This window comes from Cetorhinus maximus, chromosome 22 (genome assembly GCF_964194155.1).
Source record: "Cetorhinus maximus chromosome 22, sCetMax3.hap1.1, whole genome shotgun sequence".
Taxonomy (NCBI): domain Eukaryota; kingdom Metazoa; phylum Chordata; class Chondrichthyes; order Lamniformes; family Cetorhinidae; genus Cetorhinus; species Cetorhinus maximus.
In genome coordinates this window covers 56,894,243-56,910,977 of record NC_135900.1, presented here as the reverse complement: position 1 = coordinate 56,910,977, position 16,735 = coordinate 56,894,243, and the positions used below count along the sequence as shown (strand labels likewise).

Below are 16,735 nucleotides of genomic sequence, written 5' to 3'. Positions count from 1 at the left end.
TTTGAAGCACAAGGTTCAAGCTGAGTACATACCTTTGAAATCATGTGATAAACTGAAGTCTTCAATGAACCAAGCTGATTGAGATCTGAACAAACAAGCTTTAGAGATGATACAAAGGTATCAGGAGGAAATAATGACCCTCAATTCCACAGTTGGCAAATCAAAACAGGAGTTGGGAACTCAACCAGATATACAGCCAGGCAAAACAGAAGACAGAAAAAGCACACAAGAAAGTTGTGATCCTGGAAGACTCCTTGAAGAATCAACATGTAACCATGGAAAAACATGAGGAGCAAAACAAGACATTGAATATTACTTTAGAAAAAGCTGTGTTGGAATTATCAGTAGCAACAATATGATGCACTGAAGCCCAGTATGAGTTGGCAAGAGGTCAACAAGAAAATAAACAGCTGAAAGAACAGTTGGTTGTCCTTCAAGGTCAAATGCAAAAGGAACGTGTAACCATTCAGCATGAATGAAGAAACATGAAAAATTTAAGACTGTCTTAAACAGCAGAATGGAAGCACAGCAGAAGAAACTCGAGGAGACTCTGCTGAATCACAGGAAAACTAAAGATGAAGCAAGCAAGCTTTGCAAGGCAAAGGAAAACCTGTTGAAAGACCTTCACGTGCTACAAGAATCCCTTGGGTCAAAGTTCATTCCTGTGGAAATTTAGAAAGAGAAGAAAAATGAATTTAACGTTACTTGGAAGAAACTGAAGAATCAGTTGGCAGAGTAGACTCAGCAACGTTCCATAGTCCAGGAGGAAGGCGAAAGCTACAAGGAAGAGGCTGAAGAGCTGAAGAAGCGGTTGAATGGAAAGAAAGAGGCATTGAAAGGAAAAGCCATAGAACTTTCCAAGCTGCGAGTGGATAATGAAGTCATGAATAGTACAATTACAGACCTGAAACGAGTTAAAACTTCACTGGAGACAGCCCTGGCCAACAGTGAAACCAAAATGAAAGACAAGGACAAAGTTCTTTTGCAGATAGAGAAAGGTAACACAGCAATAAGATTGGAAAATGTAAATCCAACACTGAAATGCAAGGAACTGGAAAAAGAAAAAGCTGAGCTGAATGAAAAGTTTCACAAGCTTTCAAAACGATTCAATAATAAAACAGCAAACAAGTGTTTGGCTGACATTATGAAACAAGTGGAAATGAAGGTTCCATTTGCAAAACATATACGTCCAACAAGAACATGGTAGACACCACGGAAAAAGAAAATTTGAGTCCACTCGAGAAATAAACGGAGTGGACATTCCCCACGGAAGGAATGGGACAAACCCACAGTGTCCAAAAAAAACAGACAGGCTGTTAATAAAGAGAAATGCAACTCGAAGGAGCACAAAAAATTGAATCAAATGGAGATAACCATGTACCATAAACACAGAGTGCTACTGCCATTCCACCAAACGTGACAGATCGAGATGTGGAAGAACTGTCAAGCTTCAAGACCGTCTAAATTCATAAAGCTAGAGACTTGGGGCAGAATTTTCCCCCAGTCAGGGGGGAAATTCAAGAGCGGGTGCGTGGAGGTGCACCTCCAATCAGCGGCGCACCACTATTTTATGTGGGTGGGCCAATTAAGGCCCACCCAGCGTGATGTCCAATGTATGCACACCCTATGCAGGCGGAGGAGGGGGGGTATTCCCTGAGTCGAGAGTGCGCTCTCCCCTCCCTGAAGCTAAGTGCTGCCTCAGGGAGATCGGCTACACATTAAAACATATTGAAAACAGGAAATAAAATAATTCCCTGACATGTCCCCTCATGTGACACTATCACGAGTTGGGACATGTCCATCACTTTCAGTTTCACTTTTATTAAAAATTTATAAGCATACATGAAACCTCATCCCGCCCATGGATGAGGTTTCATGCTTTTTCCAATGCCCGCCAGGGCTCCCGGCCTGCCTGCCAACATTAAAGTTGGATGGGCAGGTCCACTAATTACATTAATTACTTTGTCAATGGCCTCAATTGGCCATTAACAGATCAGCGGGTGCACAGCTGATTTGGCTGAGCCCCCGCCAACCTGAAAATTGAAATGGGATGGGGTGACATCGGGAGTTCCGACCGACGTCATCCCGCGTCATTTTACGCATTGGTGAGCGAGCCCCAACCTCCCGCTCGCTGACCGGGAAATTCTGGCCTTGAGGTTGGGGAGAAGGGATAGCAAGTAAAGATTGTAATGTAATATTCCATTGAAAGGGAGGAAAGTTTTCTTTGGAGAAGAAAGGGGGGTGTTGTATGATGTTGTATGTGCCTGCATGCCATTGCAATATAAAGGTGCTCAGGAAAGCAAAGGATAATGTGGGACTGAAGAATAGCATCACCAATGGTATGATGTATAGAGTCACATGGTAATAGACTGAGAGAAAAGTATAGAGAGAACACAATGGAAGCAGACTACCTGCATGGCAGCAGCATCATGCATGACATTAACATGGATCTGTAAATAGTTTAAGATTCACAATAAATGGTTCATGTTTAAACATACAAGTCTCAAGATATCATAATTGAGACACCATAGTGATGGCACCATAACACAACACAGCACCTTCCAAACCTAAAAACGCTACCACCTCAAAGAACAAGGGCAGCAGGTACATGGGAACACCACCACCTGCAAGTTCTCCACCAAGCCACACACCATCCTGACTTGGAATTCTATCACCACTCCTTCACTTTTACTGATTCAAAATCCTGGAACTCCCCTCCCTAACAGCACTGAGTGTACCTACACCACATGGGCTGCAGCAGTTCAAGAAGACAGCTCATCACCACCTTCTCAAGGGCAATTTGGGATGGGTAATAAATGCTGGCCTAGCCAGCGATGCCCAAATCCCATGAAAGAATAAATAAATAAAATAAGAGTCAACTACACAGTGTGGGACCGGACACATGTTGGTAATGCCAGATAATGGTGGCAGGTCCCTTTATTGAGGGATATTAACTACTTGGGTTTTTATAAAAATTGACAGCTATTAGGGTGCCAGATCACAAACGACCAGAATAACTGAACTAAATTTCACAACTTACCAAGACAGAACATGAACCTCATGGGCTGCTTGACCAGTACTATATCCACCCTTAGAATGTCTTTAGAATTTGTCTCAGTACCTATGTGGCTGTGCGAAAGGCAAAGTATCCCTCCTTGTCCTTCTCAACCTATGTGTAGCCTTTGACACAGTTGATCACACCGTCCTCCTCCAATGCTTCTTTACTGTTGCCCAGATGGTTGGAATGCTCTCATCTGGTTCCATTCTTAGCTATTTAATTGTAGCCACAGAATCACCATCAATATCTTCTCTTCCCATTTCTGCAAAGTTTCATCTGGGTTTCCCAAGGATCAATCCTTGGTTCCCTCCTATTTCTCATCCAAATACTGCCCCTCAGTGACATCATCCAAAATAACGTCAAATTCGACATGCACACTGACCACACACAGCTTTACCTCAGCACCATCCCTCTCAACCCCACCAATGTCTCTAAATTATCAGACTGCTTGCCCAACATCCAGTACTGGATAAGGAGCAATTTCCTCCAATTAAATATTAGGAAGATCAAAGCCATTGTTCTTTGGTCCCCGCCACAAACCCACACTACCAACTGTCTGAGGTTGTTTGCAACCTCAATGTCACATTTGACCCCGAGGTGAGTTTTCAACCAGATATCCATGCCATCACTAAGACTGCCTATTTCCATATCTGGAACATTGCCAGACTATCCACCTCCCCACACCTCATCTATTCTGCTGCTGAAACCCTCATGCACACCTTTGTTACCTCCAGACTTGACTATTCTAATGCACCCTTGGCCAGCTTCTTGCACTCTACCCTCCATAAACTTGAGATCATCCAAAATTCTGCTGCCCGTGTCCTAGTTCACACCAAATTGCATTCACGCATCACCCCTGTGCTCACTGACCTACACTGGCCCCTGGTTATTCAAAGCCTTGATTTTAAAATTCTCATCCTTGTTTTTAAATCCCTCCATGGATTGGTGCTTCCCTGTCTCTGTAATCTTCTCCAGCCCCACAACCCTTTGAGATATCTATGCTCCTCTAATTCTTGCCTCTGGAACATCCATGATTTTAATTGTTCCACCATTTGTGGCCATGCCTTCAACTGCCTAGATCCTAAGCTCTGGAATTCCCTCCATAAATCTCTCCGCCTTCTTCCCTTTCTTTCCTCCTTTAGAACACTTCTTAAAACCTACCTCTTTGACCAAGCTTCATCTTCCCTGCTATCTCCTTATGTGGCTAGGCGTCATATTTTGTTTCATAATGCCTCTGTAAAGAGCCTTGTGACATTTTATTACATTAAAGGTGCTATATAAATGCAAATTGTTGTTGTTGATGCATACAATACAAACAAACATCAGCACCATGAAGAGATGGAACACTGAAACATATGAACGTATGAATCAAGAGCAGGAGTAGGCCACTTGGCCCCTTGAGCCTGCTCTGCCATTCAATAAAATCATGGCTGATCTGATAGCAACCTCAACTCTACATTCTCGCCTCCTCTCAATAACCTTTCACCCCCTTGCTTGTCAAAAATCTATCTACCACAGCCTTAAAAATACTCAAAGATTCTGCTTCCATCACCTTTTGAGGAAGAGAGTTGCAAAGACTCACGACCCTCAGAGAAAAAAATTCTCCTCACCCGTCTTAAATGGGTAACCCCTTATTTTTAAACAGTGACCCCTAGTTCTAGTTTTTCCCACAAGAAGGAACACTCTTTCCGAATCCACCCTGTCAAAACCCCTCAGGGTCTTAAAGGTTTCAATCAAAAAAAAAGTCTGCTGTTCAGATAAATAAATTTTAAAAATCATTTCTGGGTTCCCCTTCCTTTAGAGATTTTAGTTTTCTGTTTTCCAAGAGCAAATGCTGCATTTTAACTTTTCATTACAATGCCATAGTCAACTGTCCTTACTAAAAAGCACTTAAAAGAAACCAGCAACGTGTCAGAATCTGCCACTCATATTATAAACAATATTTCTACAGGAAAGCTATTTAGACACCATTAACACTGGTGAAATAATGTACGAAGAAGATTAAACATTAACACATCATGGTAATTTGCCTAGCACTTTGTATGATGGTGTTTCAAATGTGCCACCATGGGGAGAATGCTGTGTTTGTAATTAACATCACTGGAGGTTAGTCAAGTGATGTTTCAATAGTGTTAGCATGGGCAAAAATAAATATTTTAACTGATTTGAAATTGTAAGTCATGTTGATTTTTTTTTTCTCCAAGCAGTTTCTTCCATTTCTGTTCTTGTTTCGCAAGATCAACTGTAGTCTGTCCCTTGCAAGTGAATGTGAAAAATGGAAACTTTCCCATGGCAATATTTTGAATAAGAGCAGGATAATTCTCATCTGTGTTCTAGACAATAATTGTCATTCTGCAACTAAACTAAAAACTGGTCATGATCACATTGCTGCTTGTGGAGCTTGCTGTGGACAAATTGGCTGCTGCATTTCCTACATTACAACAGTAACTACACTTCAAAAGGTACTTAATTGAGTGCTTTGGGACATTGAGGTCCTGAAATACACTATATACGTCTATACATGTGAAAGCCTCTTTTTTTGAGAAAGCAGAAAATAAACTGGATACACAGCAGCTCTGTCACAATCTCCAGTGAGATCCTGATACAATTGTAATATTCTTCCAGCATTTACTGTTGTTTGTAGTTTCAGCATTTACAGGCATTTTCCCTGAGATATGCAGAGGAAACAACTGCTTTGCTTTTGTTTGGAACAAATCCAACATTAAAATGTGCTTGAAAGATGGTAACAAACAAATGTTTCACATGTAATATTTGTTGGATTGTGCCTGATTTTGATTCCTAAAATATCTCCCCAATCATGTGCAGAAAATGGATGTTTGCAGTGGCATCAAGCTTTTGAAGTAGAAATTCACTCCACTGACCAATGGCATCTTTGATCAAGTTGGATAAAGAACTAGAGAAACTGATGCACCTGCAAAGGATCAACATTAACTGTCCACTGAGCTGGGGGAAAGGTCCAGAGAACCACATGGGGTAAATGGCCATGGAAAATAATTAAAGAACTGTGCACAACAGCTGAGCAAAACAGAGAAAAAAGCTGTTAACAGCTATGACATAGTTTCATTATGAGTTAATGAAGATACAAGTTTGATTCAGGAGACCCAGTTGCAAGAATTTACCTGAAATAGGTAGAGCTGGCGATTGTGAAGTAGAAACCACTCTTGGCGAAGCATTGTCTTCCAAGTAAAAATGGGCAGTCTGAAAGCATTTCCTGCAGAAGAGTGAAAAGCAGTTTTAAGAAGCACTCAAATGCTAGTGTGGCTTTCTTAGAACCCCATCCTCTTAAAAGAAAAGCTCAGGTATAACTTTCAGAAAACACCACGCTTAACATTTTAAAACTGTTTCAGATGCTAGGTGAACTTTACAATGCCTTACCTTTTATCTTCATGCTCTCTGAAAACTAAGTGAGTAAATAATGCAGAGAACCTTTTTGTAAAGAGGAAGGTAAAATTAACAGAATGGCCACAAGCTCAGAGTCCGTACTGTTGTACTGGCAAAGATGCTTCTCTTAACTTTCCTTCATTGTTTGGGACTGTCTGGCTTTCCATTTCTGAGATAGTGTGGCTGGAATTACATTTTCCCATATCTGATGCAGAAGAGAGAGCAGAGATCAGACAGCAAGAAGACATTTAGACGATTGAAGAGGGCGAAGATTGTTCTCAATGTCTTCGGGTGATACCCCAGCTCTCTCCACAATGTAACTCACACTGCGCTTGTGAGATCTGCCCCTCACAAATTAAAAGACCTCTCCTCCAGTAGGTATGCTAAGAAATTGGGCAAACTGGTGGTTAAAAAATCTGTGAAATCCATAGTGAGGAAATTTCTTGTGTCTAAAATAGCTGTGCTCACACATTGCCATTGTGTTAAGTTTATGAAACTGGGCATTAAGTGTAAAGGTAACAGGTGATTCGGAGCCAACTACAGAACAACCCACTGTTTCTGGCAGATGGCTTCTCTCTCACAAGCATTCTGATGAGTGAATGAAAATGAAAGGAACCTTAGATATGACCCAACAAATGCGGCAACCAGCCAGTTCGCACAGGATAAACGTGAGAATCAAAATGAGTCACTGACGACAGCTGGTGTATCCGCATCGAGGGAGTTTAGAGACAGCAAGAAAAATATTTACTGTCGAGCACAGGTGCAGCGAGCATGATCTCTGCTGAATAAAGGGAGGGAGTAGTTATCAAATTCAATTATTCACCTGAGGATAAATAGGATATACACTTGGATCATAAAGCAATTCAATACCACAAATAAAGATCAGTTGGGCTCACAGATGTTTTCATAGCTGGTGGTTGGAATCTCTTCAAGTATTTTTTTTACATTCTATATGATCATCTACCCTCCATAGACTCCAACTTGCCCAAAATTCTGCTACATGCACCTAGTCCCACGCACCCATGATCCTCACTGATCTACAGTGAATTACAGTCACTAGTGCCCCAAATTTAAAATTCTCAGCCTTGTCTGTAAAATCTCTCATGGCTTCAGCCTTCCCTCGCTACCATGTCCTCCATCCCTAAAAACCCGACCTGCTCATCAAGCTCTCTGGTCAGCTGACCAACCTTGTGCTTCCCATCCCCTCCCCTCCCCTTTATCCCACTATTGGCAGACATGCTTTCAATAGCCACATTTCCATTTCCTGGAACCCCCTCCCTAGCCCCTCCATCTCTTTCCCCTCCTTTAAGACCGTCTTTAAATCCCTCCTATTTGAACAGGTAACCAAGCCTATGATCACTTTGTCCTAATGTTTCCTTTGTTAGGTCAGTATAAATTTTTGCCTGATTACACTCCTAGGAAGTGCCTTGGAACGTTTTACTCCACTAAAGGTGCTTCGAAAATGCAAGTTGTTTTTGCTGCTTTAGTCTGACTGTGTATAATACAATGTGGCAATCTTACACGGACCATGTTTAAAAGTGTGGCAATCTTAGACAGGCCGTGTTTAATAGTGTGGCAATCTTACCCTGACCGTGTTTAATACAGTGTGGCAATCTTACCTTGACCGTGTTTAATACAGTGTGGCAATCTTACACAGACCGTGTTTAATAAAGTGTGGCATTCTTACCCTGACCGTGTTTAATACAGTGTGGCAATCTTACACAGACCGTGTTTAATAAAGTGTGGCAATCTTACACAGACTGTGTTTAATAAAGTGTGGCAATCTTACACGGACCGTGTTTAATAAAGTGTGGCAATCTTACCCAGACCGTGTTTAATACAGTGTGGCAATCTTACACAGACCGTGTTTAATACAGTGTGACAGTTTGCACAGGCTGTGTTTAATACAAGTTGGCAATCCTACACTGATTGTGTTTAATGGTATGGTAATCTTACACGGACTGTATTTAATACAGTGTGGCAATCTTACCCTGACCGTGTTTAATACAGTGTGGCAATCTTACCCTGACCGTGTTTAATACAGTGTGGCAATCTTACACGGACCGTGTTTAATAAAGTGTGGCAATCTTACACAGTACGTGTTTAATACAGTGTGGCATTCTTACACAGGACGTGTTTAATACAGTGTGGCAATTTACACAGGCTGTGTTTAATACAAGGTGGCAATCTTACACTGATTGTGTTTAATAGTATGGTAATCTTACACGGACTGTATTTAATACAATGTGGCAATCTTACACGGACTGTATTTAATACAGTGTGGCAATCTTACTCGGACCGTGTTTAATACAGTGTGACAATCTTACACGGACTGTGTTGAATACAGTGTGGCAATCTTACATGGACTGTGTTTACTACAGTGTGGCAATCTTACACGGACCCTGTTTACTACAGTGTGGCAATCTTACATGGACTGTGTTTAATACAGTGTGGCAATCTTATACGGACTGTGTTTAATAGTGTGGCAATCTTACATGGACTGTGTTTAATACAGTGTGGCAATCTTACACTGACCGTTTAATACAGTGTTGCACTCTTATCCTGATCGTGTTTAATACAGTGTGGCAATCTTACACAGGACGTGTATAATACAGTGTGGCAATCTTACACAGACTGTGTTTAATACAGAGTGGCAATCTTACATGGACTGTGTTTAATACAGTGTGGCAATCTTACATGGACCATGTTTAGAACAGAGAACAAAGAACAAAGAAAAGTACAGCACAGGAACAGGCCCTTCGGCCCTCCAAGCCTGCGCCGATCAAATTGCCCGTCAACTAAAACATTTTGCACTTCCGGGGTCCGTATCCCTCTATTCCCATCCTATTCATGTATTTGTCAAGCTGCCTCTTAAACACCACTATTGTACCTGCTTCAACCACCTCCTCTGGCAGCGAATTCCAGACACTCACTACCCTCTGCGTAAAAAACTTGCCCCGCACATCTCCTCTATAGTTTTTTCCTCTCACCTTAAATCAATGTCCCCTAGTAATTGACTTTTCCACCCTGGGAAAAAGCTTCTGACTATCTATTCTGTCCATGCCACTCATAATTTTGTAAACTACTATCAAGTCGCCCCTCAATCTCCGTCGCTCTAGTGAGAACAATCCGAGTTTCTCCAACCTCTCCTCATAGCTAATAAGCTCCAGACCACGCAGCATCCTGGTAAACCTCCTCTGTACCCTCTCCAATGCCTCCATATCCTTCTGGTAATGTGGTGACCAGAATTGCACGCAGTATTCCAAGTGTGGCCTAACCAAGGTTCTATACAGCTGCAGCATGACTTCCCAGCTTTTATACTCAATACCCCTGCCAATGAAGGCAAGCATGCCATATGCCTTCCTACCTTATCCACCTGCATTGCCACTTTCAGTGACCTGTGGACCTGTACACCCAGATCCCTCTGCCCGTTGATGCGCTTAAGGGTTCTGCCATTTACTGTATAATTCCTGCCTGTATTAGACCTTCCGAAATGCATTACCTCGCATTTGTCCGGATTAAACTCCATCTGCCATTTCTCCGCCCAAGTCTCCAACCGATCTATATCCCGTTGTATCCTTTGACAATCCTCTTCACTATCTGCAACTCCTCCAACCTTAGTGTTGTCTGCAAACTTACTAATTAGCCCAGTTACATTTTCCTCCAAATCATTTATGTATACTACAAACAGCAAAGGTCCCAGCACCCATCCCTGCGGAACTCCACTAGTCACAGCTCTCCATTCAGAAAAGCACCCTTCCACTGCTACCCTCTGCCTTCTACGACCAAGCCAATTCTGTATCCATCTTGCCAGCTCACCTCTGATCCCATGCGACTTTACCTTCTGTACCAGTCTGCCATGAGGGACCTTGACAAAGGCCTTACTGAAATCCATGTATATAACATCCACTGCCCTTCCAAAGTCGATCATCTTTGTCACTTCCTCGAAAAACTCGATCAAGTTAGTGAGACACGACCTCCCCTTCACAAAACCATGCTGCCTCTCACTAATACGCCCATTTGCTTCCAAATGGTAGTAAATCCTGTCACGAAGAATCTTCTCCAATAATTTCCCTACCACTGACGTAAGGCTCACCAGCCTATAATTTCCTGGAATATCCCTGCTACCCTTCTTAAACAATGGAACAACATTGGCAATTTTCCAGTCCTCTGGGACCTCACCCATAGCCAGTGAGGATACAAAGATTTCTGTCAAGGCCCCAGCAATCTTCTCCCTTGCCTTCCGTGTTTAATACAGCGTGGCAATCTTACACGGACCATGTTTAATACAGTGTGGCAATCTTACATGGACTGTGTTTAATACAGCGTGGCAATCTTACACGGACCATGTTTAATACGTTGGCAATCTTACACTGATTGCATTTAATTGTATGGTAATCTTACACGGACCGTGTTTAATATGATGTGGCAATCTTACCCTGACCTTGTTTAATACAATGTGGCAATCTTACCCTGACCTTGTTTAATACAGTGTGGCAATCTTACCCTGACCTTGTTTAATACAATGTGGCAATCTTACTCTGACCGTGTTTAATACAGTGTGGCAATCTTACCCAGATTGTGTTTAATACAGTGTGGCAATCTTACACGGACCGTGTTTAATACAGTGTGGCAATCTTACACGGACCGTGTTTAATACAGTGTGGCAATCTTACCCTGACCGTGTTTACTACACTGTGGCAATCTTACACGGACCGTGTTTAATATAGTGTGCCAGTCTTACACAGACCTTGTTTAACACAATGTGGCAATCTTACACGGACTGTGTTTAATAGTGTGGCAATCTTACCCTGACCGTGTTTACTACACTGTGCCAACCTTACACAGACCTTGTTTAACACAATGTGGCAATCTTACACAGACTGTGTTTAATACAGCGTGGCAATCTTACCCTGACCGTGTTTACTACACTGTGGCAATCTTACACAGACCGTGTTTAATACAGTGTGCCAATCTTACACGGACCTTGTTTAATACAATGTGGCAATCTTACACAGACTGTGTTTAATACAATGTGGCAATCTTACATGGACCGTGTTTAATAGCGTGGCAATCTTACTTGGACCCTGTTTAATAAACGTGGCAATCTTACCCAGATCTTGTTTAATACAGTGTGCCAATCTTACATGGACCTTGTTTAATACAATGTGGCAATCTTACATAGGCCGTGTTTAATAGTGTGGCAATCTTACACGGACCATGTTTAATATGATGTGGCAATCTCACACGTATGGTGTTTAATACAGTGTGGTAATCTTACACAGACCGTGTTTAACACAGTGTGACAATCTTACATGGACCGTGTTTAATACAGAGTGGCAATCTTATCCTGACCGTGTTTAATACAGTGTGGCAATCTTACATGGACCGTGTTTATTAAACGTGGCAATCTTACCCTGACCGTGTTTAATACAGTGTGGCAATCTTACATGGACTGCGTTTAATACAGTGGCGCAATCTTACATGGACCGTGTTCAATACAGTGTGGCAATCTTATCCTGACCGTGTTTAATACAGTGTGGCAATCATATCCTGACCATGTTTAATACAGTGTGGTAATCTTACACGGAATGTGTTTGGTCGCCTTACTTTAATGTTGTTCGATAATGGAGCGTTTGATACAGTGTGGTAGTCTGACACTACTTAAAAACAAATTAGTCAGTTACGCCAATTACCTTGAGAAAGCTTCGTCAACAAAAGTAAAACTGAATTAATGACACTGAATTTCTATCCCAAGGCAACAATCTCTGTAAATGGTTTGAAGCAAGGTCTGACAAAAACAGGGCATCTTTGTCTCTGCTGGATTATCTATTCATTTCTTCACTGCTGATTACAATGAGTACACAGAGTTGACGTCAGTTATTGCTAGCTGTTTTCCACAAGTTGGATGGAATTTAATTGCATTTTGGCCAATATCTGTGCTCAGGACAAGACCAAGGTTAGCACAGTTCTAGAAGTCCTTGGCATGCATCATCTGATTATACATGACATCAGATGGGACCCAATTAAGGTCATTCAAAGTAGTTGACAAAGATCAATGAATCAAGCTATCCTATTGTTATGTAAATTTTTATTCCTTCCTGGAATGTGAGCGTCATCCACAAAATCAGCATTTAATGCCCATCCCTAACCGCCCTTGAAATGATGGTGGTGAGCTGCCTTCGTGAACCACTTTAGTCCATCTGGTGTAGGTACACCAACAGTGCTGTCAGGGAGCAAGTTCCATATTTTTGACCCAGCGACAGTGAAGGAACAGTGATATATTCCAAGTCAGGATGATGTTTGGTTTGGAGGGGAGCTTGGAGGTTGTGGTATTCCCATGTGTTTCCTGCCCTTGTCCTTCTGGTTGGTAGAGGTTGTGGGTTTGGACGCTGCTGCTGAAGGAACCTTGACAAGTTGCTGCAGTGCACCTTGTCGATGGCACACACTGCTGTCACTGTGCATCAACCATTCCAAACATTGAGAGATTGACATCCTGGGTTACTGGTTCTAATTGACATATATGTCTGGATCGAATCCATAGGTATGTTGGGCCTGTATGGGGGAGACAGAGGCCACATTATCCCAATTGTGTACGGGCAGTGGCCACCAGCTCCGGTCAAATATGGTGGACACAGTTCCCATAAGCTCAAAATGCACCATCTGCTGGCTGTGGTAATTGCAATGAATGGTTGGCAGTGACTGGAACTTTGAGTTCTGGAATTGGGAAGCAGGTTAATTTGGCTAATGTTAAATAAATGTATTTGTTTACAGCCTGATTAAGACTGATTAAGCGTATTTTCAATCTTACTACTGAAGTTTGTATAGTGACATTTGATAAACTTCCACAAACCAGAATAATGGGACAAAGGAGTCTTGGTGCATTTACTTGGGCATATAAAGAAACATGCTGGTACATGGGGGGATACAAGGTCTGCTTGGTCTGCCTAAGGGAGTGGTCCCTGCTTCCCTCCTGCCCCGTTATCCTGAGTGGTCCTTAGCAGAAGAACCAGAGGCAATATGCAAAAACTTTCTTTTTACACAGTGAGCTAATGCACTTGCTGAAAGGGTGGCAGAAGCAGATACAATAATACCTTTCAAAAGGAAATTGGATAAATAGTTAAAGAGGAAAAACTTACAAGGCTATGGGGAAAGCCTAGGGCAGAGGGACTAATCGAAAAGTTCTTTCAAAGAGTTGGCACAGGCACACAAGAGTTGGCGATGGGCTGAATAGTCTCCTTCTGTACTGCAATATTGTGTGATTCTATGATGCTAACCGAACCAAAGCAGAATGTATAGTGTAATAGCAGCAATATTCCCCACATAACCCAGGATACATGTAAATCTAACTACTTGTTAAAGCTCAGAAATTTGGAACGCCATAAAGATCAATGGACATGACCATGTAGCAGCAATACCCATACCCCGGGGCAAGTGGAATTCAGTGATACAAATAAGTTACTTCACAATGCACTGAAATATCACATCACTTACCAGAACAAACCCCTAAAAGTAGCTTTCAAATATGAGCTGTCAAGTGTATCTAATACTAACCTGGCAGAGAGTGCTTGTGGCGCATTTATATCATCTGTACACCACTACACAAGGTGAATACCCCAACCTATGTTACTATAGCACAATAAATCACTTCACTCTTTACAGACTCTAGCCTTAATTAACATTGACCTTAACAATTTCAGACCTTAACCATTGCTCCCATTTTCTCTTGGACACCAGGTGCTGGTAGTATAGGGTGCAATATATAGGATGCACACCAATGCATCCAGGAACGGGGAAGGATGTGGACTGGAGTTCAGATTGGGGATTCCTGTGTTGGGTGGTCTTCACCCTCTTGTCAATCTGCCTTTTTCTTTCACCGCAAACCCGAGTCAGTGGAGCTTTCTCTGCTTTGTCAGAGTTCCCGTGTTTCCCTCCTCCCTCTGCTATAACTGCTTAGACCTCGTCTGGGCCTCAGATCTATCAATGATTACTCTCATTATTCCCTCCATTTGCCTTGTACCATCATCCTTCTGTCATTCAATAATCTCCGGTCCTCCACCTGAGCATTTCTGTACTTCCATGAACCACCATTTCTCCTCAGAAGCTATTCACCTGCGATATCTTCTGTGAAAGATCATTGACCTGATGCAGTAACTTTTCATATCTCTCTCTGCAGATACTGCCTGACCCGTCCAGTGCTTCTAGTAGCATCTGTTCTTACTTCAGGTCTTCAGCATTTGCAGCATCTTGCTTTTTGCAGACTGAGTCCTCTATCATGTTAACTAGCCCACACATAGGAACAATAAAATAAAACACACAACCACTTAGGTTTTGAAGTCATGAAATGAATGAGGAAGATCAGAACTGAAGATTATGAGGATAACTAGGGGATATTTGCCAGTGATTGTGAAAACTCAATTAAAAAGTGGCTACCTGAGCCATTAATATGGGCCATGTGGGGTTTGTCAAGTTGGTAGCGGGTATACATGCCTCGACAGATTGTATTTGAATACATCCATTTTCATGGAACAGCTGTACATGAATTCCATCAAGTATACCTTTTACCTGAAATTTGGTTTAACAACTGTCATGGGAAACACACAAAAAAAGCTCTATTCCTGACATGTAGCAGCTGGGGAAAAAAATATCAAAACATATTCTCCTGAACACTGACTGCAATATCCATCACAAAATATCCATCTGTTTCATTTAATTGTCCACCCACAGCAAGGCTGTGGCATAGTGTTGATACATAAGCTTCCTGCTAATTATCACTCTATTAAAAAGGAATAAGTGCTGACAGGTTTGCAGCCATTGCTGTACAGTCTAGCAGTTGTATCTTTGATATTCCTCAAACTGCCAGATCATTTCATTGGCACTTTCCCTCTGTGGCTGAAGGAACAAATTCCCAATGGCCAAATCTCTTGTTAATACCATCAGACTTTTAGTCAGGTACTTAACAAGCTAAAAAGGCAAAATTAATGGATAGTGTCAAACCTCTGAAAATTATTGAAATATAATAAACAAATAAAGAATCTCGCCTGTTTTTCATGATCACTCAAAACTTTGTTTGGAACAGGTGTCTCTCTCTGATGTCCAACAGGAAGCATGGTGAGGCGCTGTGATCATTACAACACCTCCCTCTTAACATAGGGGAGATATAATTTTTTTTATTCATTCATGGGATGTGGGCTTCGCTGGCTGGGCCAGCATTTATTGCCCATCCCTAATTACCCTTGAGAAGGTGGTGGTGAGCTGCCTTCTTGAGCCGCTGCAGTCCATGTGGTGTAGGTACACCCACAGTGCTGTTAGGATGGGAGTCCCAGGATTTTGACCCAGCGACAGTGAAGGAACGGTGATATATTTCCAAGTCAGGATGGTGAGTGACTTGGAGGGGAACTTCCAGGTAGTTGATTGAAACTAGCCAAAAGGGTATATCTCCACAGTCATTGAGACAGTAACATATTTTTGGAATGATGCCATTATTGTTGCAAAATTTCATTTTAACATCTTCATAGATATTGTGAATGTAATATTTCTCATTGTCCTTGACGCTTTTAAATTGGCCAATTTATGTAAAGTGTAAAATTCACTCCTGACAAATTGCTAATGCCCCCCAGGTTTTGACACAAATTATGTTCGAAGAATTTGAATTCAGCAAGCCCAGCTTCCAAACTTTCTTGGTCTTGGCCTTCAGATACTTATGTTCATTGGGTGAAAAAGCAACATTGTGTAAAGCATCAAGAGGAGGTTGCATTGCAACTTCTCACACTGTACTTGCTGTGCGCCATCAGTTTCTTGTGCCTGAGTCCCTCCATGTACATAGTTGTTTGCACTCAGGTTTTTGTTTAAATGTTTTTCAATCTTGGTTGTCCTTGGTTTAAGTTTGTTAAAATTATACCATCAATTAATTAATTGATTAATTTGAGCTCAGCAGGAGGCTTGGCCAAGTTAGGCTGGCAAATTCCACTTGGTTGAGGGTTAGCCAGTTGACTAAAGCTAACTAGAGTCAGGCCTAAAAGAGAGGGTTACAAAAGCTTTGGGGCAACTGCGAGATAGCAGTGAAGGCCTTCTGAAGTGAAGAGGTTAGAAATATTGGAGGATGGTGCAAAGGTGTCTTGTTTAAATTATGTAAGGTGCCCCATGGGGTTGGGTTTCATAGTTATGGCAATGGGCCTGTCCACTGGCTGGATAGTCAGTGGCAACCCTGCTGCTGTCATTCCCTGGCACCCTGATGTGATTAAAAGCCAATCAGGCACCTAGCTGGTCTGAGTC

The 16,735-nt window shown here is 42.0% G+C and overlaps 1 protein-coding gene across 4 annotated transcripts in view; it reads right to left on the bottom strand.

The window, feature by feature from the left end:
- ptprz1a (protein tyrosine phosphatase receptor type Z1a) overlaps window positions 1-16,735 on the bottom strand; it is a 261,256-nt gene that overhangs the window by 51,198 nt on the left and 193,323 nt on the right. For all 4 annotated transcript variants that reach the window (XM_078568367.1, XM_078568368.1, XM_078568369.1 and 1 more), the window contains one exon: window positions 6,199-6,290. In XM_078568367.1, the coding sequence (XP_078424493.1) occupies window positions 6,199-6,290 (92 nt within the window). The remainder of the gene's footprint in view (window positions 1-6,198; window positions 6,291-16,735) is intronic.